The 23981-nt window shown below is 45.5% G+C and overlaps 2 protein-coding genes across 7 annotated transcripts in view; both read left to right on the forward strand.

Annotated features, from left to right (window-relative positions):
- LOC115128643 (phosphoprotein associated with glycosphingolipid-enriched microdomains 1-like) overlaps positions 1 to 15896 on the forward strand; it is a 90973-nt gene extending 75077 nt beyond the window's left edge. For all 6 annotated transcript variants that reach the window (XM_029658684.2, XM_029658687.2, XM_029658686.2 and 3 more), the window contains 5 exons: positions 4625 to 4727; positions 5132 to 5319; positions 5496 to 5993; positions 11363 to 11413; positions 11884 to 15896. In XM_029658684.2, the coding sequence (XP_029514544.1) occupies positions 4625 to 4727; positions 5132 to 5319; positions 5496 to 5993; positions 11363 to 11413; positions 11884 to 12243 (1200 nt within the window). In that variant the 3' untranslated portion in view covers positions 12244 to 15896. The remainder of the gene's footprint in view (positions 1 to 4624; positions 4728 to 5131; positions 5320 to 5495; positions 5994 to 11362; positions 11414 to 11883) is intronic.
- A 3427-nt stretch (positions 15897 to 19323) lies between these two features.
- Positions 19324 to 23981, forward strand: part of LOC115128644 (zinc finger protein 704) — a 96928-nt gene continuing 92270 nt past the window's right edge. Inside the window, 1 exon segment of the mRNA XM_029658691.2 lies at positions 19324 to 20078. Coding sequence (XP_029514551.2) covers positions 19821 to 20078 — 258 coding nt within the window. The 5' untranslated portion in view covers positions 19324 to 19820.

Consider the following 23981-nt stretch of genomic DNA (forward strand, 5'->3'; position numbering starts at 1 on the left):
GAGTTGGTGTCTCGCTGGGTTAGACTCTTGGAGAGGAGAGAACAGCTGTGAGTTGGTGTCTCGCTGGGTTAGACTCTTGGAGAGGAGAGAACATCTGTGAGTTGGTGTCTCGCTGGGTTAGACTCTTGGAGAGGAGAGAACAGCTGTGAGTTGGTGTCTCGCTAGGTTAGACTCTTGTAGAGGAGAGAACAGCTGTGAGTTGGTGTCTCGCTGGGTTAGACTCTTGGAGAGGAGAGAACAGCTGTGAGATGGTGTCTCGCTGGGTTAGACTCTTGGAGAGGAGAGAACAGCTGTGAGTTGGTGTCTCGCTGGGTTAGACTCTTGGAGAGGAGAGAACAGCTGTGAGTTGGTGTCTCGCTGGGTTAGACTCTTGGAGAGGAGAGAACAGCTGTGAGTTGGTGTCTTCCTGGGTTAGACTCTTGGAGAGGAGAGAACAGCTGTGAGTTGGTGTCTCGCTGGGTTAGACTTGGAGAGGAGAGGAGAGAACAGCTGTGAGTTGGTGTCTCGCTGGGTTAGACTCTTGGAGAGGAGAGAACAGCTGTGAGTTGGTGTCTCGCTGGGTTAGACTCTTGGAGAGGAGAGAACAGCTGTGAGTTGGTGTCTCGCTGGGTTAGACCCTTGGAGAGGAGAGAACAGCTGTGAGATGATGTCTCGCTGGGTTAGACTCTTGGAGAGGAGAGAACAGCTGTGAGATGGTGTCTCGCTGGGTTAGATTCTTGGAGAGAAGAGAACAGCTGTGAGTTGGTGTCTCGCTGGGTTAGACTCTTGGAGAGGAGAGAACAGCTGTGAGTTGGTGTCTTCCTGGGTTAGACTCTTGGAGAGGAGAGAACAGCTGTGAGTTGGTGTCTCGCTGGGTTAGACTTGGAGAGGAGCGGAGAGAACAGCTGTGAGTTGGTGTCTTGCTGGGTTAGACTCTTGGAGAGGAGAGAACAGCTGTGAGTTGGTGTCTCGCTGGGTTAGACTCTTGGAGAGGAGAGAACATCTGTGAGTTGGTGTCTCGCTGGGTTAGACTCTTGGAGAGGAGAGAACAGCTGTGAGTTGGTGTCTCGCTGGGTTAGACTCTTGGAGAGGAGAGAACAGCTGTGAGTTGGTGTCTCGCTGGGTTAGACTCTTGGAGAGGAGAGAACAGCTGTGAGTTGGTGTCTCGCTGGGTTAGACTCTTGGAGAGGAGAGAACAGCTGTGAGTTGGTGTCTTCCTGGGTTAGACTCTTGGAGAGGAGAGAACAGCTGTGAGTTGGTGTCTCGCTGGGTTAGACTTGGAGAGGAGAGAACAGCTGTGAGTTGGTGTCTCGCTGGGTTAGACTCTTGGAGAGGAGAGAACAGCTGTGAGTTGGTGTCTCGCTGGGTTAGACTCTTGGAGAGGAGAGAACATCTGTGAGTTGGTGTCTCGCTGGGTTAGACTCTTGGAGAGGAGAGAACAGCTGTGAGTTGGTGTCTCGCTAGGTTAGACTCTTGTAGAGGAGAGAACAGCTGTGAGTTGGTGTCTCGCTGGGTTAGACTCTTGGAGAGGAGAGAACAGCTGTGAGATGGTGTCTCGCTGGGTTAGACTCTTGGAGAGGAGAGAACAGCTGTGAGTTGGTGTCTCGCTGGGTTAGACTCTTGGAGAGGAGAGAACAGCTGTGAGTTGGTGTCTCGCTGGGTTAGACTCTTGGAGAGGAGAGAACAGCTGTGAGTTGGTGTCTTCCTGGGTTAGACTCTTGGAGAGGAGAGAACAGCTGTGAGTTGGTGTCTCGCTGGGTTAGACTTGGAGAGGAGAGGAGAGAACAGCTGTGAGTTGGTGTCTCGCTGGGTTAGACTCTTGGAGAGGAGAGAACAGCTGTGAGTTGGTGTCTCGCTGGGTTAGACTCTTGGAGAGGAGAGAACAGCTGTGAGTTGGTGTCTCGCTGGGTTAGACCCTTGGAGAGGAGAGAACAGCTGTGAGATGATGTCTCGCTGGGTTAGACTCTTGGAGAGGAGAGAACAGCTGTGAGATGGTGTCTCGCTGGGTTAGATTCTTGAGAGAAGAGAACAGCTGTGAGTTGGTGTCTCGCTGGGTTAGACTCTTGGAGAGGAGAGAACAGCTGTGAGTTGGTGTCTTCCTGGGTTAGACTCTTGGAGAGGAGAGAACAGCTGTGAGTTGGTGTCTCGCTGGGTTAGACTTGGAGAGGAGCGGAGAGAACAGCTGTGAGTTGGTGTCTTGCTGGGTTAGACTCTTGGAGAGGAGAGAACAGCTGTGAGTTGGTGTCTCGCTGGGTTAGACTCTTGGAGAGGAGAGAACATCTGTGAGTTGGTGTCTCGCTGGGTTAGACTCTTGGAGAGGAGAGAACAGCTGTGAGTTGGTGTCTCGCTGGGTTAGACTCTTGTAGAGGAGAGAACAGCTGTGAGTTGGTGTCTCGCTGGGTTAGACTCTTGGAGAGGAGAGAACATCTGTGAGTTGGTGTCTCGCTGGGTTAGACTCTTGGAGAGGAGAGAACAGCTGTGAGATGGTGTCTCGCTGGGTTAGATTCTTGGAGAGAAGAGAACAGCTGTGAGTTTGTGTCTCGCTGGGTTAGACTCTTGGAGAGGAGAGAACAGCTGTGAGTTGGTGTCTTCCTGGGTTAGACTCTTGGAGAGGAGAGAACAGCTGTGAGTTGGTGTCTCGCTGGGTTAGACTTGGAGAGGAGCGGAGAGAACAGCTGTGAGTTGGTGTCTTGCTGGGTTAGACTCTTGGAGAGGAGAGAACATCTGTGAGTTGGTGTCTCGCTGGGTTAGACTCTTGGAGAGGAGAGAACAGCTGTGAGTTGGTGTCTCGCTGGGTTAGACTCTTGTAGAGGAGAGAACAGCTGTGAGTTGGTGTCTCGCTGGGTTAGACTCTTGGAGAGGAGAGAACAGCTGTGAGTTGGTGTCCTGCTGGGTTAGACTCTTGGAGAGGAGAGAACAGCTGTGAGATGGTGTCTCGCTGGGGTAGAATCTTGGAGAGGAGAGAACAGCTGTGAGTTGTGAAGCTGTTTGTGTATGTGTTTGTGCATGTGCCTGTGTGCATGCGAGTGAGTGTCTCTCTCTGGGTGTCAGGGGGTGTCGAGCATGAGGCAGTTACATTAGCATCCATAATGACCGGAGAGGGAGGGAGGAGAGAGGGAGAGGAAGATGTAGCCACTCCTTTGTCTGAGTGTGGTGTAGAACAGGAGGGATGATGACCCATGTTAAGAGTTCAGAGGTCAACATTATCCAGGAAGGAATAGAAAGAAGGGAGACATGAATTCCAGAGTGGGGAAGGAGTGTTAATTTAATGTGATAAATGCAGTCAAAATATTTATTGACACACTCTCTCACGCTAACACACACAGACTGTGTACTGTGGTCTGGAAACAACACCAGATGGGTCGAATGTCTTCCACTTCGGTCTGCAGTATATTCATATGGACTTTAATGTTCTCATAGAAGAATCACTATTTTCAGAGCCACAATATTTAATTGACCTTTTCTTTCACCAGTTCACGAGTTAGCACATTAATCTCATAGTAAACTGTTTATTTCAATGGGATTCTGAGTGCATATTATGAATTATTACACTATCCTCAGCTATTCCATGATGATGAGGACCATGATGGGCATTAGCTATTGTAAAGAACACATTACACTTACAAGGGGTGGTTAAGTGAGATAAATATCTCTCTTTGAGAGAAACTGACATCCTCCTTTCATTCCAATCACATGCTGACACACACACACACAGTGACACACACACACAGTGACACACACACACACACACACACACACACAGTGACACACACACACACACAGTGACACACACACACACAGTGACACACACACACACACACACACACAGTGACACACACACACACACAGTGACACACACACACACACACAGTGACACACACACACACACAGTGACACACACACACACTCTGCTCACAATTCCAGGGACATGGAAACGTTTTTATCTGATAGATTGGATATCTGGTGAGTAACCTTTACGCCGTAATGTTGTGCCTCGCCTGTGAAAATATTGAAGAGGACTTCACTTAAACAGTGGTGTGTCTGTCACAGAGTGACAGGTTAAATAGGGGCTTTGTCTTCTACTCGACAGCATGATTACTGGTCTCATTATTAGGTTAAATAAGCTCGTTGTCTTTGTCCTCGACAGGCTAAGTGCTGCGCAGCGAACTCCTATGTCTGTAGGAATTCCATCCGATTCAGCCTAGCAACAGTCATTACCAGACACAGCCAATAGGAGGTGCTATAGAGCTATATATCTCACTGTCCCTTGGTTTTCTGTCAGTGAAGGTGTCTGAAAAACAACAAACAAAGGCCTGCAGTGGCTGCTAGCTCAATGCCTGTTTCTCCCCCCACAATGTCATGGTGTTAATGAATTAAAGTGTAAATATATTAGATTTGCTCTCAGCCTCTCATATTGAGGAGTAGAAGGACACTGATTTCATGTGTCTGTAATGTATTTGGCTCCACCTAGCAGATGTTTTTATCCAAAGTGACTTCTAATACAGTGAGCGCATATGTTTGTTGTATGTGTACTGACTGAGCCACACAGGACCACATAGGGATTTAGGGTAAACTGATCCCAGATCTGTGTCTATATTTTGCCACATAGACCCATCCTAACCTAGTCCTTGTCTCTATTGTACAGGTGTCTGAGAGAGAGACGTTTACCGGAAGTCAATCTGTGGACAGCCCAGGGACTGACCTAGTGGTGAGCAGTTCACACAACGGCCCACTAACCAGTGGTACAGGTAATATACGCACGATGACTTCTTCTGCACGTGTCATTTGTTTGTCGTCGTTTCAGAGAGTGGAATTTTCATTCAGAAGACATTACATCCACATTTAGCCTTCACCCTACACATTTGCTTGATTATTCATTTGGCTTCCACACCTGTGGCTATCTAATCCACGGCCGGATGTGATGCAGCCTGGATTCCAACCAGGTACTGCAGTGACGTGGGGCTCCCGAGGGGCGCAGTGGTCTAAGACAAGAGGCATCACTGCAGTACCTGGTTCTCAAACTCTCTCTGTTAACCCGGCATAACCACCCACCCACTATCCCCTTTGTTGTGTCCAATTCAATTAAACTCGACCCAACTCATCTTAAAAAAAAAAAAAATGGATTTAATTGGATTGATCCATCCTCTCCCAGTGTTGACAGACACCCAGGACAGCAGTCCACAGCCCTCTGAGGAGATGCTGTCCAGCCAGTCAGAGCTGCGGAGCTCCAAGTGTCCCCAGGACCGCGAGCTTCCCAGCATCCCACCCAACAGCGCCCTGGAGGGGATGGGATCCTCCAGCGAACCCCCTCTACCCGTCTCCGGAGACGGCACCTACGAGGTATTAGGGATTCATATTGTTGTTGTTCCTGTGTACTTATACAGCTACTTATTGGAATGAGTCCTCTTGATTTTATTGTATAGCTGTACTGGATTGTGTTGTCTATTTTGTGTTGGAGTATACACCCAGGAAGGCTAGTCCTAATGTACTGACAGCTGTCTCAATCAACTAACTAGGTGGTGAAGGAGAGGGGCGGCATCTTAACGGCGTCCCGTGACGTGAGCGTTGAAGACTCCCTCTACGAGACGGTCAAAGAGCTGAAGGACCATCCAGGGAGCCTGGCTGTAGGTCTACCCAACGGACACGGTACTACGTCCCCCTTCAGCCCCGATGACGACCCTCACCACCTCCACAACCCCCTACCCCCTTCCCACCACCGTCCAGCCCTCCACAATGACCACCTCAGCCCCTGCAGCACCCCGGAGCGGGGGCCCCTGTGCGCGGGAGTGGAGTACGCCTCGGTGGATCTGAACAAGAAGAGCCGTTACAGTGCAGACCTGGAGGCCAGGCGCTCAGCCACCATCACTGCTGCTGTGAGCCCCACAGAGGAGCCCGAGGAGGAGGACAGACCCCCGCCTGTACCTGACAAGGTGCTGGATGAGAACGACAACCAGCCTACCATGATGGACGCAGGAGGGGTGGTGGTAATGGGGGCAGCACTTCACAACGGAGAGGTGAGGAGGGTTGTCTGTGTTTCTGTCTGGGTTTGTGTCTGTGTTTGTGTCTGTGTTTCTGTCTGTGTTTCTGTCTGGGTTTGTGTACGCCTATGTGTGTAAGTGAGAAATTGAGTAAACGGACAGTAGAACGACAGCGCTAAGTATTCCTCACAATACTATATGCATTGATTCACTAGATAGTGATTTACATCCTTTGCCCTGGCAAAGGAGACTCCCTCTTCCACTCAATTAGAATATTTGAAACTTCCTGCACCCGATGAGAGAGATCTAAAGGTTATTAATGAAGTTAGGTACGCCGGGAGTTTTAGTGAGAGCTTTATAAATAAACAGACAGCGATGAATCAACCTACGAGACTTCAAAGTGGGCCAACCTACCTTCTGGTAAAGAATGCAGTGATGTGTACTGAACCTGTCACCCGTAATAAAACCAAGTGCACACACACGTACATGTACACAGATATACAAATATATAGATATACAAACTACAACCCCACCCCCACACACACACACACACACACACACATATGTACACAGATATACAAACTACAACCCCCCCCCCCCCACACACACCCACACACACACACACATACGTACACAGATACACAAACTTACAACCCCCCCACACACACACACGCACATGTACACAGATACACAAACTACAACACCCCCCCTCCCCCCCCACACACACACGTACATGTACACAGATATACAAACTACAACCCCCCCCACACACACACACACACACACATACGTACACAGATACACAAACTTACAACCCCCCACACACACACACACGTACATGTACACAGATACACAAACTACAACCCCCCCCCACACACACACACGTACATGTACACAGATATACAAACTACAACCCCCCCACACACACACACACACGTATATGTACACAGATATACAAACTACAACCCCCCCACACACACCCACACACACACACACATACGTACACAGATACCCAAACTACAACCCCCCCCACACACACACACGTACATGTACACAGATATACAAACTACAACCCCCCCACACACACACACACATACGTACACAGATACACAAACTTACAACCCCCCCCCCCACACACGTACATGTACACAGATACACAAACTACAACCCCCCCCCACACACACACACGTACATGTACACAGATATACAAACTACAACCCCCCCACACACACACACACGTATATGTACACAGATATACAAACTACAACCCCCCACACACACCCACACACACATACGTACACAGATACACAAACTACAACCCCCCCCACACACACACACGTACATGTACACAGATACACAAACTACAACCCCCCCCACCCACACACACACACACGTACATGTACACAGATATACAAACTACAACCCCCCCCACACACCCACACACACATACGTACACATATACACAAACTACAACCCCCCCACACACACACACGTACACAGATACACAAACTACAACCCCCACACACACACACACGCACATGTACACAGATACACAAACTACAACCCCCCCACACACACGTACACATACACAGATACACAAACTACAACCCCCACCCCCACACACACACACACGTACGTACACAGATACACAAACTACAACCCCCCCACACACACACGTACACAGATACACAAACTACACCCCCCCCACACACGCACACAGATACACAAACTACACCCCCACACATACGCACACATACACAGATACACAAACTACGCCCCCCACACACGCACACACACGTGCACAGACACATACACACAAACTACAAATCCCCCCCATGCACACACACACAGCCTTGTCTGTCTAGCCCTCCTTTGTGGCTTTTCTCCTAGCAACCTTCTTTTGTCTCTGAAGCTCCAGCCAATTAGCTAATCAGTAATACATGTGTATTATTGGACAGCAGGTGACTCCTATCCCAGCTTGACCCATGGCTCCCTGCTATATGATGAAATATTGAACCAACCGCAGGGCTGTGCTGGGCCACCTACACCCCCAAAGCATGTTCCTATTGCGTCTCCCCGTGTTGGAATTTGAAGTAATCATTAATTCCCCCTCTACGTGTCTCTACCCCCAATTTTATTTGTACAACCTCTATATTACACACGCACGGATGGAAACGTATGGACACGTACACATTTGCACACACTCTGGAGCTGATTTAAGGTTAACCCAGAACGTTCTTTATTCTCGGTGGCGGTGCATCGGTGTGACTGGGGTTGGCTGGTGATTTGTCTTGTCAGACCGTAATGTGTATGGTAATGTATGCAGATCAGAGTGGAGGAGAGGATGTGGGTGTCTTTTGTTATGGTGTTGCGGAGAAGAGAAGAGAGGGGGAGAAGAGATGAGCGGAGGAGAGGGAAGGAGATTGATTGTGTGCAGGCTCTCCTCTGTCTGACAGACCAGGCAGATGACGGATGACACTCAAGTGTGTGTGTGTGTAGACAGGAGGACATCTGCGTGTTTATGTCTGAAAGGTTCTTCCTCAGGTAGACCCTCAGATCCCTCACACACACACACACACACACACATATGACACGTACAATATCCTCTCCTGCTCTGTAACACAGCTATTGAGCCATAATAAACAGAAATGACTCTGTTCTGTTGTCTGGAATAATATGACTTTGTGTCTGCTCTACACTGACAAAATGTAATTGACCTTGCCCGTCACTAGTGTGATGTACACCAGGGGCCATTTTCTTAGATAAACTGTGATATTCAGCATGTCAACAGTCAAGTTGTCTGTCGCCAAAGGGAAAAAGCTTTATTTTATTCAGTGTGTGTGTGTTTGCCTGTATGTGTGTGTGTTTGCCTGTATGTGTGTGTGTGTTTGCCTGTGGGGGGATGTGTGTGTGTGTGCGTGTTTGCCTGTGTGTGTGTGTGTTTGCCTGTATGTGTGTGTGTTTGCCTGTATGTGTGTGTTTGCCTGTATGTGTGTGTGTGTGCCTGTGGGGGGGATGTGTGTGTGTGTGCGTGTTTGCCTGTGGGGGGGGTGTGCGCATGTGTTTGTGTGTGTGTGTTTGCCTGTATGTGTGTGTGCCTGTATGTTTGTGTGTGTGTGTTTGTATGTGTGTGTGTTTGTGTATCCATGTGTTTGTGTGTGTGTGTTTGTATGTGTGTGTTTGTGTACCCATGTGTTTGTGTGTGTGTGTTTGTATGTGTGTGTTTGTATGTGTGTGTGTTTGTGTACCCATGTGAAACCAAACCACATATTCTCTTGCTGACTGATGCGTTGGCATGTTAGACTTCAGTCCTCCATCATCAGCCTCATAGTAGATGTCCTGTCTGTCAGTCCATACCCCAAACTCTCTTGATACACCAAATGACCAAAAGTATGTGGACACCTGCTTGTCAAATATCTCATTCCAAAATCATGGGCATTAAAATAGATTTGGTCCCCCCTTTGCTGGGAAGGCTTTCCACTAGATGTTTGAACATTGCTGCGGGGCCTTGCTTCCATTCAGCCACAAGAGCATTAGTAAGGTCGGGCACTGATGTTGGGCGATTAGACCTGGCTCGTAGTCGGCGTTCCAATTCATCCCAAAAGTGTTCGATGGGGTTGAGGTCAGGGCTCTGTGCAGGCCAGTCATGTTCTTCCACACCCATCTCGATAAACTATTTCTGTATGGACCTCGCATTGTACAAGGGGGCATTGTCACGCTGAAGCAGGAAAGGGCCTGCCCCAAACTGTTGCTACAAAGTTGGAATCACAGAATTGTCTAGAATGTCATTGTATGCTGTAGCGTTAAGATTTGGAACTAAGGGGCCTAGCCCAAACCATGAAAAACAGCCCCAGACCATTATTCCTCCTCCACCAAACTTTACAGTTGGCACTATGCATTGGGGTAGGTAGCGTACTCCTGGCATCTGCTCAACCTAGATTCGTCCATCAGACTGCCAGATGGTGAAGTGTGATTCATCACTCCAGAGAACGCGTTTCCACAACTCGAGTCAAATGTCGGCGAGCTTTACACCACTCCAGCCGACGTTTGGCATTGCGCATGGTGATCTTAGGCTTGTGTGTGCGGCTGCTCGGCCATGGAAACATATTTCATGAAGCTCCCAACGAACCGTTCTTGTGCTGACGTTCCTTCCAGAGATAGTTTGGAACTGTGTTGCAACCGCAGACGGACAATTTTTGTGTGTGTATATATAGTGTACATTCTTATCTATAAGACATCTTAACTGAGTGAAGGAATGCCTTAACATGGCATACTTTTCATAGTTTTTCCTGACCATGGAAGTGACCCAACCTTTCAGCTATAATGTGGTCAAGACAAGTGACTTGGCTGGAATGTCTAGGAACCTGTTTTCTCCTGGTTAAATCATGTAGTCAGGAGCAACTCCTGGTTGTAGTCATGAAACAACTTACTTAACTGAACTGGCACTTTAATTTGTTAAGCTACATGGACAAAGACTTCAGGGAATTCAGGAATTAGAGCAGACTAACATTATGAGAGACACATGGAGGCTTGTTGATGACGGGGTCAAGAACTTTCTTCGTGATTCCACACCACTGGGCTCCAAGGCAATCAAATGAATTGGTTAGCTAATCAAGGAGAACGTGTGTCCATAAAGTAAGAATATGAATTCAATGCTCTCTGAGAGAAACAAAGGAGAGATGCTGAATATAGATGGAGAGATGATGCTGAATATAGATGGAGAGATGCTGAATATTGATGGAGAGGTAACAGAGAGATGCTGAATGTAGATTGTGAGATGATAGAGAGATGAATATAGATGGAGAGATGCTGAATATTGATGGAGAGGTAACAGAGAGATGCTGAATGTAGATTGTGAGATGATAGAGAGATGAATATAGATGGTGAGATGCTGAATATTGATGGAGAGGTAACAGAGAGATGCTGAATGTAGATTGTGAGATGATAGAGAGATGAATATAGATGGTGAGATGCTGAATATTGATGGAGAGGTAACAGAGAGATGCTGAATGTAGATTGTGAGATGATAGAGAGATGAATATAGATGGTGAGATGCTGAATATTGATGGAGAGGTAACAGAGAGATGCTGAATGTAGATTGTGAGATGATAGAGAGATGAATATAGATGGATATTGACACCCTAGAAAGGTGTTTTTGATGTCTGTCAGCGATGTGTTGTTGATTAATGACCCCATCAATCAATCATAAGGACCTGTATATAGCAGCTATACACAATAACATTGCTACAATTCTCATTGTGTATTAACTGATTCATCCGTAATGTTGTTCATAAATGATTGATTACATATCATACACCTGCTTAGCTCAGGTGGGAGTATGCACAACACACATGGTTCTGTTATATTGTAAAGCGTGGACTTGTTTGTGTTGTTTTCTCTTCTAGTTGCTCTCTCCCTCACCGCGGCTTCACAACCATGTGCTGTTGGAGAACGAGGTAGGGTTGTGGCCTTCCACTGAACTCATTCCCCTATTGTCCTGATGCTTATTTAGGAATCACTTGAAAAAGAGATGTCAGTCTAACTGTGACTTCCCTGGTTGAATAAAGGATACATAAATCAAATAGTCCTTCGATGCTCACTCTGACTGCATCCTCTCCTCTCGCTCTTTCTTTCTCTCTCGCTCTTTCTTTCTCTCTCTCGCTCTTTCGTTCTCTCTCTCTCTCTTGCTCTTTCTTTCTCTCTCTCGCTCTTTCGTTCTCTCGCTCTTTCTTTCTTTCCTTCTCTCTCTCTCTCTCTCTCTCTCACACACTTTCTCTCTCGCTCTTTCTTTCTTTCTCTCTCTCGCTCTTTCTTTCTTTCTCTCTCTCGCTCTTTCTTTCTCTCTCGCGCTCTTTTGTTCTCTCTCTCTCGCTCTTTCTTTCTCTCTCTCTCTTACTCTTGCTCTCTCATCCCTCTTTCTCTCCAGCTGTCAGACATGTACTCCACAGTGAGGAAGACACACCTAGACGTGGAGGAGAAGGAGAGTGACTACAGCAGCATCGCTGAGATCAAAGGTCTGGTCCCTGAGTCTTCCTCCAGTGATCTCTACGCTACTGTCAGGGACATCTACCCCCAGCTCGGAGAGGGGGAGTCAGACCCACAGGGACCCTCTGGGGTTCTCCAGGAGTCCCCTGCAGAGAGCATCGACCCGGGCTACGAGAACGTCTGCCTCACTAAGACTGGTAATGGAGAGGACTTGGGGCTGAGGAACCAGGTTCAGGAGCCAGACTATGAGAGTGTAGGTGAGCTGGGCCTGGGGTTGAACAGGGAGAGTTCCCGTCTCTAACTGGGTAGTAAAGCTACAGTGCGGGGCCTAAACCTGAGCCTCTGGGGCCTCACCCTCAACCCCAGCAGTTAGCCTAACTAATAGTCTCACCCTCAGCCCCAGCCATTAGCCTAACTCCTAACCTCAACCTCAACCCCAGCCATTAGCCTAACTCCTAGCCTCAGACTCAACACCAGCCATTAGCCTAACTCCTAGCCTCACCCTCAACCCCAGCCATTAGCCTAACTCCTAGCCTCACCCTCAACCCCAGCCATTAGCCTAACTCCTAGCCTCAGACTCAACCCCAGCCATTAGCCTAATTCCTAGCCTCACCCTCAACCCCAGCCATTAGCCTAAATCCTAGCCTCACCCTCAACCCCAGCAGTTAGCCTAACTAATAGTGTCACCCTCAGCCCCAGCCATTAGCCTAACTCCTAACCTCACCCTCAACCCCAGCCATTAGCCTAACTCCTAGCCTCACCCTCAACCCCAGCCATTAGCCTAAGTAATAGTCTCACCCTCAACCCCAGCCATTAGCCTAACTCCTAGCCTCAACTTTACCCAGCAGCCCTGATGACAGGAACACCACCTCAGGGCTCTGAACTTCAACCCTACTGCCCATCATCACCAATTCAGGGTTTCTGCCCACTACCCCCTCAGTGCAGTTTGGGTGTGCCCACAGCCCAGCGATATCTGACTGAATTAGCTATAATCTTAACTCTCCATCAATTCATGGGGCCCTTAAATTACCATGTACGTACTCGGGGTGCTATCAAATCAGTATTTGAACTATGAAATCACCGTCCGTTTTCAAGTTATTGGCGTCCGTCTACTTTGTGATGTTGCTTCTCACTCTGTATCATGGTGCACATTACATCACTGAAGATTGAAGGTTAGCTACATTATCAACGACTGCTATCAATGTGGGAAGGAAGGCCAATATTTCTACATTATCCATCACCATCATAATTACTTCCTCAGACTATAAAAAAGTACATTTCTAAACATGTATAACCAGTCATTACGAATTCAGTTCATTTTACAAGGCTGGTGACAAGCTGACTGGCCAGTGACACTTTGTCAGTGCCTTGTGATTGAGTTTTTGTGCCATAATGTCGTTCTATAAGGCACTTATAAAGGTATGAGTAGAATGTTTCCCCACAATGTAATGTCACTGTTTATATAATCTGTTCTCCCCTCCTAGTGCATCATTTCATTCAGAACATCATGATAAATCAGAGATATGATAGATATGTGTACTTACATACTATTGTGAAATAAGTAGCCTCAAGTCAGGCAGTTTAGACGGCTGAACTCTAAATGGAACGGCTTCTTTTAGTTTCTAAAACATTTTTGATTTGATTTACATGTCAACTTTTTAATTTAAAAAAAATCAAATTCCTATTTATTTGAAGATGGTGGATCATTGTGTGATTAAGGGATATCAGGAAGTGTGTTTGTTCATGAGGGAAACTTGAAAAGGTTTTGTTCTGTACATAGGATATACAAATGAATAAGTGGGTTACCATGGTAATAAAGTAGTAAAGGTACTCATGAATAATCCAGACTTTTTAAAAAGGACTTATTCATTCAAACAAAAGACGAACAATGGTGAGACCATATCTATCAATGTTGTAGTGATTTCTTGTGTGAATTGTTCAACTCAGTTGTTGTTTTCTCTATATTTCTTCACATGATTCAAAATGTATTTAAAATACTTATATTGGCTCAATGTGACAATATGCAACAGCAAACCGGTGTGTTAATGCAGCTGTATTGATCAAGGTGTATACTATGTGTGTGTATGGTGTGTTAATGCAGCTGTATTGATCAAGGTGTATACTATGTGTGTGTATGGTGTGTTAATGCAGCTGTATTGATCAAGGTGTATACTATGTGTTTGTATGGCGTGTTAATGCAGCTGTATTGATCAAGGTGTATACTATGTGTTTGTATGGTGTGTTAATGCAGCTGTATTGATCAAGGTGTATACTATGTGTTTGTATGGCGTGTTTATGCTTACCCTGTAGGTACACATACTATTGATACGGTGGAAAAGGATTTTAAAGCACAAAGTGTCAAAAAACATTATGCTACTGCTTCTGTACAGAGCTTATAGCAACAACAACAACATCATACATACATATAACCCATCATGTGCACAATTATAATATCAAATGCTTCTAACTTAACTATTTGAACAAGCACTATTAAGGTAGCATGTGCTGATGACATGCTAACCGAGGGTTGTATAAAGTTAGAGTACGATTTCATGAAGTCGGCTAATGTATGAATTTGCAAATGGTAAAGTATATTTTGTAGTATGTATGCATGTGATTTGGACTGCTTAATAGTGGCTATAAAAGCACATAGAGTACAGTAAAACCATGCTGTCATTTTAAGGGAATACGTTTAGGCTAGCTGTAAGTATGCCCCTTGCTCAGAGAGTGACCTAACTATTGTTGAAAATATAGTGATTGATTGAATGGTGGCGTATGACAGTTTGGGAGTTCTGTATTCTGTTTTAATAGGACACCATCTCATTGGTTATTTTGTTCTGTTGTTTTATTCATGTATGGTACATTGTGTTGGTACAGGTGTTTTAAAACAGAAAAGTCAAAGTTGGTACTTTTTATTTTTTTAAAGAAAAGTGAATGAATATTGTTGTTTGGTGTTTATTTTCAAACTAACTGAGTAAGTTGTGAATAAATAACTAGCTATTGCAATGATGATACCTGCATTTGACAGTTAAACAATAATACTATCTTACTTTTCCTCCCATTTCTCTGTTATCTCAATATTGCACATTATTGGTGTATGCAGAGTGAGTGAGTGGATTTCATTACACATGCATGAGCTTGAATGAGCTTCTTGACGACAAACCAAGCGCCCAGGTTGACTGATATTATATTCACAAATGAAATCCAGGAAGGAGAGAAAGGACAGTTCCCACTAAATTAGCAACAATTGATAGACACATTAAAGATGCTGTACATTTCAGATGTCCTTTAAAGCAAGGGCCCTGCATATGAGGTTTTACACACATTTTATAGAGTGTAATTGTCATTTCATTCATGTTAAATCGCAAAAACATGACCTTTTAATGACCATTGTTCTCCCCAACAGATTCCAGATTAGTTCATGTAGCAGGAAATGCTTTCATTTAAACCTAATGGTGTCTATGGAAATGCCATAAAAGGCTTTTAACAAACGGTCTGTCAAATAGGAACATTAGTGCCAAATCTCACAACCAAAGGTACCACACACAGACAAGTGTACGCACACACACTCATACAGGAGGGAGTGGGTTGTGGGGTCAGGCATGGAGAGGAAGTCCATCATAGCACCCTCTCATTCAGCCCACTCTAATAATGAGACAATACATTCTCAACAAGCAGCAGAGAATTCCTTACCATTGTCTTTCATTATGGACGCTGTGTCCCAAATGGCACCCTATTGTCTCCGTAGGTCACTACTTTTGAACAGTCAAAAGTATTGCACTAATAAATACTATAGGTATAGGGAAAAGGGTGCCATTTGGGATGCAGCTAGAGCCATGCTTTCTTTGACAGTTATGTGCACATCTGTCATAAGATTCTATCTGGTTTCCTGTGTATGCATGAAAATATTTTATGACCATAATTTGAAAATATTAAAAGATGTATAACAAGTAAGTGTGTATTTTTTATTCATGAAGATAGCGTGCAGGGGGAGTATGGTGTTTTATACATTTAATCTGGTACATTGATAAGCTACTTGCAACCATATTGCATTAATTCATTGAAAGTCTAGTTTATCATGTTAGAAGTTAAACAGGCTCATATGGACCATTCATACAAAATTTGTATTAGGCCTACCCTCTGAACAAAAGAGGGAAAATAAATATTAGGTAGCACTAATTTCACAGTAGGTCTACTCCAATGTTTCAGCACTGAGCTAATTTCATGTCTGCTGAGTGAAACTTGAAAGTTGTGAAAATTCTGTGCAACTTCCAGCGCGTTTACTGTGAACACAGGCAGTGGTCACGCTTTAAGTTAGTTTTAACAGTGGCAATGTAGGCTACTGTGGCTATTGGATCATAATGTAGGCTTACCAGAGTGGCATACCATCAAAAACAATGGAGAACATCCATCCCATAACATTTTAACATGCAAATAACTGTTATATCATTCAGCCTACAGACATAGGCCTACATTCCATGAGACTTGGAAAAAAAGCATACAGGGCTTGACGTGAACCTGTTTATCCACTTGTCCTTCAGACAAGGACGTGACTGAAAATGTTGTTTGATGCAAGAAACCACTTTACAAAATAAATAGCATTATTATTCCTATACCATTATTACAGAATCAGACAAATTACTGTATGCTACCCTCTGCTTATTGGCTACTTAGCTTATTCAAGCCTGTCTCAAAATACAACACTGCCCCTTTAAGACAAAAGCTCTTTACTTGACTCGCTTTTCAAATATGTCTAGAAATGTATACGTTTTGTGCTCTTGTAGGAAGCAATCACTCCCATATTGCTAAAACAAGCACATCTACTCACGACCGCTCATGCTGCAAACACAGTCCAGTTCAAAGTAAATGGCACAGATCCATATACGGCAATGGTCTATTCTTGCATATAACCCTCCTGCAACTCAAATGGTTTATGCTGCACCGGTCTGTGTAGAGTATGGGCTGAGTAGTGTGTAATACTACCAAAAGAACCAGGCACCATTTTTACTACTATCAGATATTCTCTGTAGGTGGCTACTTAGCATACCCAGTTAACACAGTGCCTTAAAATAAAGTGCAACCAATTATTGTTTTATACTGAACAGAAATATTAAGGTAACAATTTACAAGATTTTGCTTAGTTAGAGTTCATATAAGGAAATCAGTCAATTGAAATAAATAGATTAGGCCCTAATCTATGGATTTCACATGACTGGGCTGGGGCGCAGCCATGGGTGGGCCTGGGAGGGCATAGGCCCACCCACTGGGAGCAGGGCCCAGCCAATCAGAAATACAGCATGCCAATTGCACGCTCCCTCAAAACTTGAGACATCTGTGGCATTATGTTGTGACAAAACTGCACATTTTAGAGTGGTCTTTAATTTCCCCCAGCCCAAGGTGCACCTGTGTAATGGTCATGCTGTTAAATTAGCTTCTTGATATGCCACACCTGTCAGGTGGATGGATTATCTTGACAATGGATCAAATGTTCAATAACAGGGATGTAAAAACATTTGTGGATAAAATTTGAGAGAAAAAGCTTTTTGTGCATAGGAACATTTCTGGAATATTTAATTTCAGCTCAGGAAACAATGGAGAGAAGAGGAAATTAGGAGGGAGTAAGGGAGAGGATAAAAATGGGACCAGCACTTCACGTGTTGCGTTTTATATTATTGTTCAGTGTAGCTCACTTGGGTAAGCCTATGATCATCTCGCCCTATACTGTGAATCTGGAGATTCTGACCCATTTTTCTGATAGTAATAATCAAATTACATATTTGATGCCTTATAAATCCAGGAGCAATGCTTTTAGGTAAATGGCCTTCATAGCTCCTAAAATAAAACTTTGTGGGCTAATAGAAGTGTACATAATAATAGTAGGCTTATATTTGGATTCAAACTATAAGCTTTATGCTTGAAATATACATAATAACCCTGGCTTCTCAACTAGTCTTACTGAGCCTGGCTGGTATAAGTGTTTCTTTCCGCTACATTCCCATATTTGTATCCTCTCCCCTACCCCTCCCATTTCGTTTTCTCTTCTATCCATCGTTGCGTCATTGTTTTGGATGGAGCCAAAACTTGTGTTATACAGACAAAATACTCGATTGACCGCTGTAACAATGGAAATACATGTCCTTAAAGATGGAAGGCAGGCGACATCAGGTGGGACCATTATAGCCAATGATTGGGCAGATACGCGTTTGAACAACATGCCATAGAGATAGATAGAGGACTCATCTTTGTTTCTGTGACGCTTTAAAATCTCTATTTTTTAAAGTAGTCCATTTTCTTCATTGGATAATTGCTCCCAATTTATGGGAATCCCGACCCAGTTGACCACTGATAGAAGCACTCAATGCCAATGTCAAAAATATGTTAAATCCATGAGGAGTCCTCTATAAGGTATATCTATTTTTTTAAGTTGCTGAAATGCCACGTGCGTCCATTTTTATCAGTGTATTCTTAACTTCTTGGCGCACCTAACCATTACGAAACGTATATTAGATCAAATAACCTCACGTAGAAAATGAGCAATTACCATTTTTGATGACCAAATTCGACACTCTCCCTTCCATTGACATCTATACAAAAAAAATCCTGGGTTCATTTTTTTGTGGAGAGATTTTGAAACGTCGCTTCCTGTCTGATGGAGCATCCACTCCAACTCCCATTACCTTATGTTGGAGGGAAATTGAGGGAGTTTTATTAACCTGAACCCCGGTGCACCGGTATATGGCCCGTGACGTGAACAGACAAAAGCGGTGAGGGAGGAGCGCCTTTTTCAAATCGAACAGTAACCTAATCTGCGCTGCTCGGTCATGTTGTCAACAAGGCAGCATGGTGCATCATTCAGGAACATACATATCTTTTCCATACGAATTATGTTAACATTTTTGTTAACATAGTTTTCATCGGGGAGGGCTTATAAAGTGTTTTTAGCAAGAGCAATCATTTTTGCATGGTAAAACAGATTCCTACTCATTACTCCACGTGCTTAATCAAGCCTGGGCTACGTCAGCTTTGTTTTGAGCGACTTTTACGTGGGTTTTGAAGGGGCATCTGGATCACGCCCATGAGATAGCCCGGTTCCAAAACGAATGCAATCACTTTTCACCCGGTTTAAACTCATTAATTGGGGTAACCCGGGCCAGATAATCGAATCTCTTCACTGACAGAAAAATGTGCGTAGCCCAGTGGAGGCGTGTGCTGGGTCGACCAATGGGAGCTCGAGTCAACCGCGAGACCGCACATGTTAACAGGCAGCAATCCGCCGGTAGAGGCGCTGGCTCTTGGCAGTCGGCTACGGACTGGAATATCTAGAATATGGATCCGGAGTTAATTTCACCCTGTCAGACGGCAAACCGGTGTAAAATATGTGTGTGAAACTTAAATAATTTGTTCATGTAGATCACAATTAATATCTTTGTTTGTGTATTGGCGAAGCCCTTTTGTTCGGATGAAAATGTACTGTACAAATGTCATTGTCGGTCCTTAAATACATTTCCGTGTTTTTGTGCTCTCTTACGAGTTTAGAGGGAACAGTCAGGAAAACAAACAGGTCGAACGAAGAAATATCAGTAACCGGTCTGTTGAAGAGGTTATTTCACGGGGAATGGCTTGTTTTTATGCATTTGTTAATCCATGCATGTAGCTTTTTCTACACATATTCGTGCTTTCGAATATCGTTCGTTTTGACCCATGCTAGCAGCAGAGTATGTTGCCGCTTTCTAACATTTGGTTAGGGTTTATGGAGCACGTAGTCTATCCGCTGCGGTGTTGTGTTTTTCATGTCGGTGTTTATCAATTCTAACTCGACGTCCATAGATAGACATTGACCACATTCCGCTTTAAATTCGGTGCTATAAATTGATCGCTATGCATACGAGGCGTTTGGTGAAGCGTTCAATCCTGGGGAGCCGGGTGTATGCGCCGAGTCCGACTGGGGACGGGGCTCCGTTGACAGGACTGGTACAGGCTGTCAAGCAGGAAAACAGAGACGTTTCAACCGGACCTCGGCGTAACGTCTACACGGTACTAATGCAAGACGGAAGCCTGAAAGAATTCTCCGAGGACGAGATAGCCGTGGGCTTCAACCAAACGACGGCGAAAGGACCGCTCAAATCCAGCTTGAAGGTCTGTTTGTGTGTGTGACCGGGAAGCCTGCAGTTGTTGTGCAGAGGTGTTTTGCAGCGTTTAACTGCTTCGTGCATCCATTGCCCGCCGCTGCAACCGGGTATTACAAGCTATATTAATGATAGGCAGACAGTTACACACCCAGAATAATCCACATGAGATTTATGTTGTAGTGCAGAACTACAGATTGAATAATAACAATGCACTGTCAAAATATTTATTAAATACAGGACAAAGGGGTTCCCATTGAATGCTTGATTATGATAGGGCCCTATCTGCGCAGTGTTTTTCTGACCCATTGACTGTAGATTTGACCCAGTGGGTAGGTGGCAGACGAAAACACGCTCTGCAGCGTTTTGGACCGATCATTGATGTAATAAAACATCCCAGATTGTACACAATGAATCAGTCGCATATGACACTGGCAATTCATGCATAATAACCCGTCATATTGCATTGAATATGTCACTATAATGTAAGAATTCATGTAATAACAGTAGTTGCATTTATTTTATTGTGTAGGGGAGGGAGTAGTATGTAGTCATTAGCTAAGCTATTTGTTTCATTCATGTCACACTTGTGTCCTTGCTGCTACTGAAGAAAACAATTGACTTTAGGCTAAATAACTAGCGTAGAATAGTAGATATCATATTATTATGCCACACTGGATGGTACATTGTGTTCCTAAATATCAACATGTATTCCTTCCTGTTATGAGAGTGACCTCATTGCCTTTCAAAGTTCCAGCTTGATGGTGTGGCATGGATTCACAACAAAGATGGTCTGGTGAGGCTGCCTGCTTGGTGGTCCCTTATAAAAACCGCTCCTATGATGAGAGGGGAATGCATGTGACTGTATTGGATAATGTAGCCTATAAATTGGGTGTATTGGGTGTTTGATCCAAGCAATGGGGTCATAGTTCAGTGACTCGAATGGGAAAACAGGCATATGGATACAGTTTCAAAACAGCAAATGTAAACATCTTCATAAAGGCACGACAGAAATGCAAGATGTCATAGCATGGGTATTCATAGGACACAACCATGTTTAGAAACAAACCCATTCTGTTATGCATAGTCAGAATGCAAATAGTGGTCAAGTACAGTTCCATAAAGAGAAATGTAAGTAGTACGTTTGCATAAATGCACGACAGAAATGCAGGATGCCATAGCCAGCGCCTCCTAGCAACCACATTTGATAAACAAGCCATAATAACCATTCCATTTATAGTCCGATTGTAATTTTTAAGTAATAGTTCTCTAACAGAATGGTAGCTTCCCTCAGCACCGCTCAATCTTCTAAAAGTAGAAAGACAAGACATGGATAGAATCAGGGGACGGAGGAGAGTAGGGGTCAGAGGCTGTAGGGGGGAGAGGCTGGCGGGAGGAGAGGAACGGGTGAGAGGCTGGCGGGACAAGAGGAAGGGGGGAGAGGCTGGCGGGGAGAGAGGAACGGGTGAGAGGCTGGCGGGACAAGAGGAAGGGGGAGAGGCTGGCGGGACAAGAGGAAGGGGAGAGGCTGGCGGGACAAGAGGAAGGGGGGAGAGGCTGGCGGGACAAGAGGAACGGGTGAGAGGCTGGCGGGACAAGAGGAAAGGGGAGAGGCTGGCGGGACAAGAGGAAGGGGGAGAGGCTGGCGGGACAAGAGGAAGGGGTGAAGGGGTGAGAAGGGGTGAGGCTGGGGGAGAGGAAGGGTGAGAGGCTGGCGGGGGATAGGCTGGCGGGACAAGAGGAAGGGGTGAGAGGCTGGCGGGACAAGAGGAAGGGGTGAGAGACTGGCGGGGAGAGGAACGGGTGAGAGGCTGGCAGGGGAGAGGAACGAATGAGAGGCTGGCGGGACAAGAGGAAGGGGGAGAGACTGGCGGGGGAGAGAGGAACGGGTGAGAGGCTGGCAGGGGAGAGGAACGGGTGAGAGGCTGGCGGGACAAGAGGAAGGGGAGAGGCTGGCGGGGGAGAGGAACGGGTGAGAGGCTGGCGGGACAAGAGGAAGGGGTGAGAGGCTGGCGGGACAAGAGGAAGGGGTGAGAGGCTGGCGGGACAAGAGGAAGGGTGAGAGACTGGCGGGGGAGAGGCTGGCGGGACAAGAGGAAGGGGTGAGAGACTGGCGGGGGAGAGGCTGGCGGGACAAGAGGAAGGGGTGAGAGGCTGGCGGGGGAGAGGCTGGCGGGACAAGAGGAAGGGGGTGAGAGACTGGCGGGGAGAGGCTGGCGGGACAAGAGGAAGGGTGAGAGGCTGGCGGGACAAGAGGAAGGGGTGAGAGGCTGGCGGGACGAGAGGAAGGGGTGAGAGACTGGCGGGACAAGAGGAAGGGGTGAGAGGCTGGCGGGACAAGAGGAAGGGGTGAGAGGCTGGCGGGACGAGAGGAAGGGGTGAGAGGCTGGCGGGGGGAGAGGAACGTGTGTGAGATATGTTTAACTGAAGAGGTTCACATCTCCTAGCAAGCAGTTGCTGTAGCAGCTGTAGTAACAAAGCATGGCTTGGAGAGAGAAGGGCACGGCTTGGAGAAGAATCTGGAGCTCTGGCAAGGTGCCCAGAATGTCAAATGAGCACCATTCACTTTAGAGGAAGAAGGAGTGGATGGAGGGAAAAGGGGATGGAGGGGAGGTGGGATAATGCCACTTGTTGTTATAAAGGAAGGAGGTATAGCATTGACCGACTGACTGCCATTTTATGCGGCTCCCACACAGACAAAGGCATGTGTTGTTTTCAGTTGATTTGACATCAGACATCCTAACTGAAGCTAACTGACTGACTCTTTGTTCATCAGCACATTGCTCCTCATTGGTTGGTTGGCCACCATTTGCCTGCATGTCATACGACGGGGCCATGTTTAGATTCCTTCATGATGGATAGATGAGTAATCAGATGGGAGAGAGAGAGTCTGGTTCGGTTGGCTTGTGCTCTGCCAAAATCATTCACCAGGCAGTGTAGCCAAGGCAAGGCCTCCCCTTGCTTTGAGGGAAGGATCATGGATCCTGCCGTCAGAGGGCTGTGTTGGTGAATGGAGAGCACTAATCAATATCCCGACTGTTGCATTTGGCTATTGTAAGCTGCAGTGATGTGATGGTTCAGAGACTGAGATCAACATGGCTAACTAGGCTACATCACCTGACACATTGAGTGTTTTAAACCAATCAACTACTTCATGACCGTGCTCCTGATCTCCTCTTGTTTACTGTGTAGTCTACTGTGTAGCCATACATATCAATGGAAGTTAAACTGTAATAACATTGCATGCTTATTTTACGACAATAATATTGAATGCTCGCTCTGGCTGGCTATGTAAGCAAAATATTTATTTTCTTTATCCTGGAGCGAAGCCCTCCCCATTAGGTAAATTCACATCCTTCTATGTACATATAACCTGTATTCCATGTAAATCTCCTGCATTCTACAAATATATAGCTTTTTGAAATATTATTATTAAAATCTTCAATAGCACTGTTTGATGATGATTTTTTTATCCGAATACATTTGATAATATATAACCTAATCTTTGAACAATGCATCACATGAGTTGAACACAAATACCATTAGGATGAAACCAAGTATTCCATGACTCCTGAGCGATTGTCAATTTATGATGCATGAAAACTTCTTTACCTTTGGCCTAATAGAGGTGAAAAACCTCATGCCTAAAGCAAGAACATTAATTTTGTGTGTGTGTGTGGTGTGTACAGCATGGTAGCTTGTTAAACTTACATTATTAATCTCCTGAATTTAGGAGCTGCAAGACAGTTACCCCACATTGAAAACTCGTATGAAACGTGCAACTCAACTTACATTTTATGGTCGATTTGGCTAGCTCTGCAATTTCCTGCCATGCATGAAATATCATAATTCATAGGGCTGTAAAAGGAAGCGATGGAGATTGTTTTGGTTATAGTCAAATAACGGGTCTAGG

Source organism: Oncorhynchus nerka, linkage group LG4 (genome assembly GCF_034236695.1).
Source record: "Oncorhynchus nerka isolate Pitt River linkage group LG4, Oner_Uvic_2.0, whole genome shotgun sequence".
In the NCBI taxonomy this organism is placed as follows: domain Eukaryota; kingdom Metazoa; phylum Chordata; class Actinopteri; order Salmoniformes; family Salmonidae; genus Oncorhynchus; species Oncorhynchus nerka.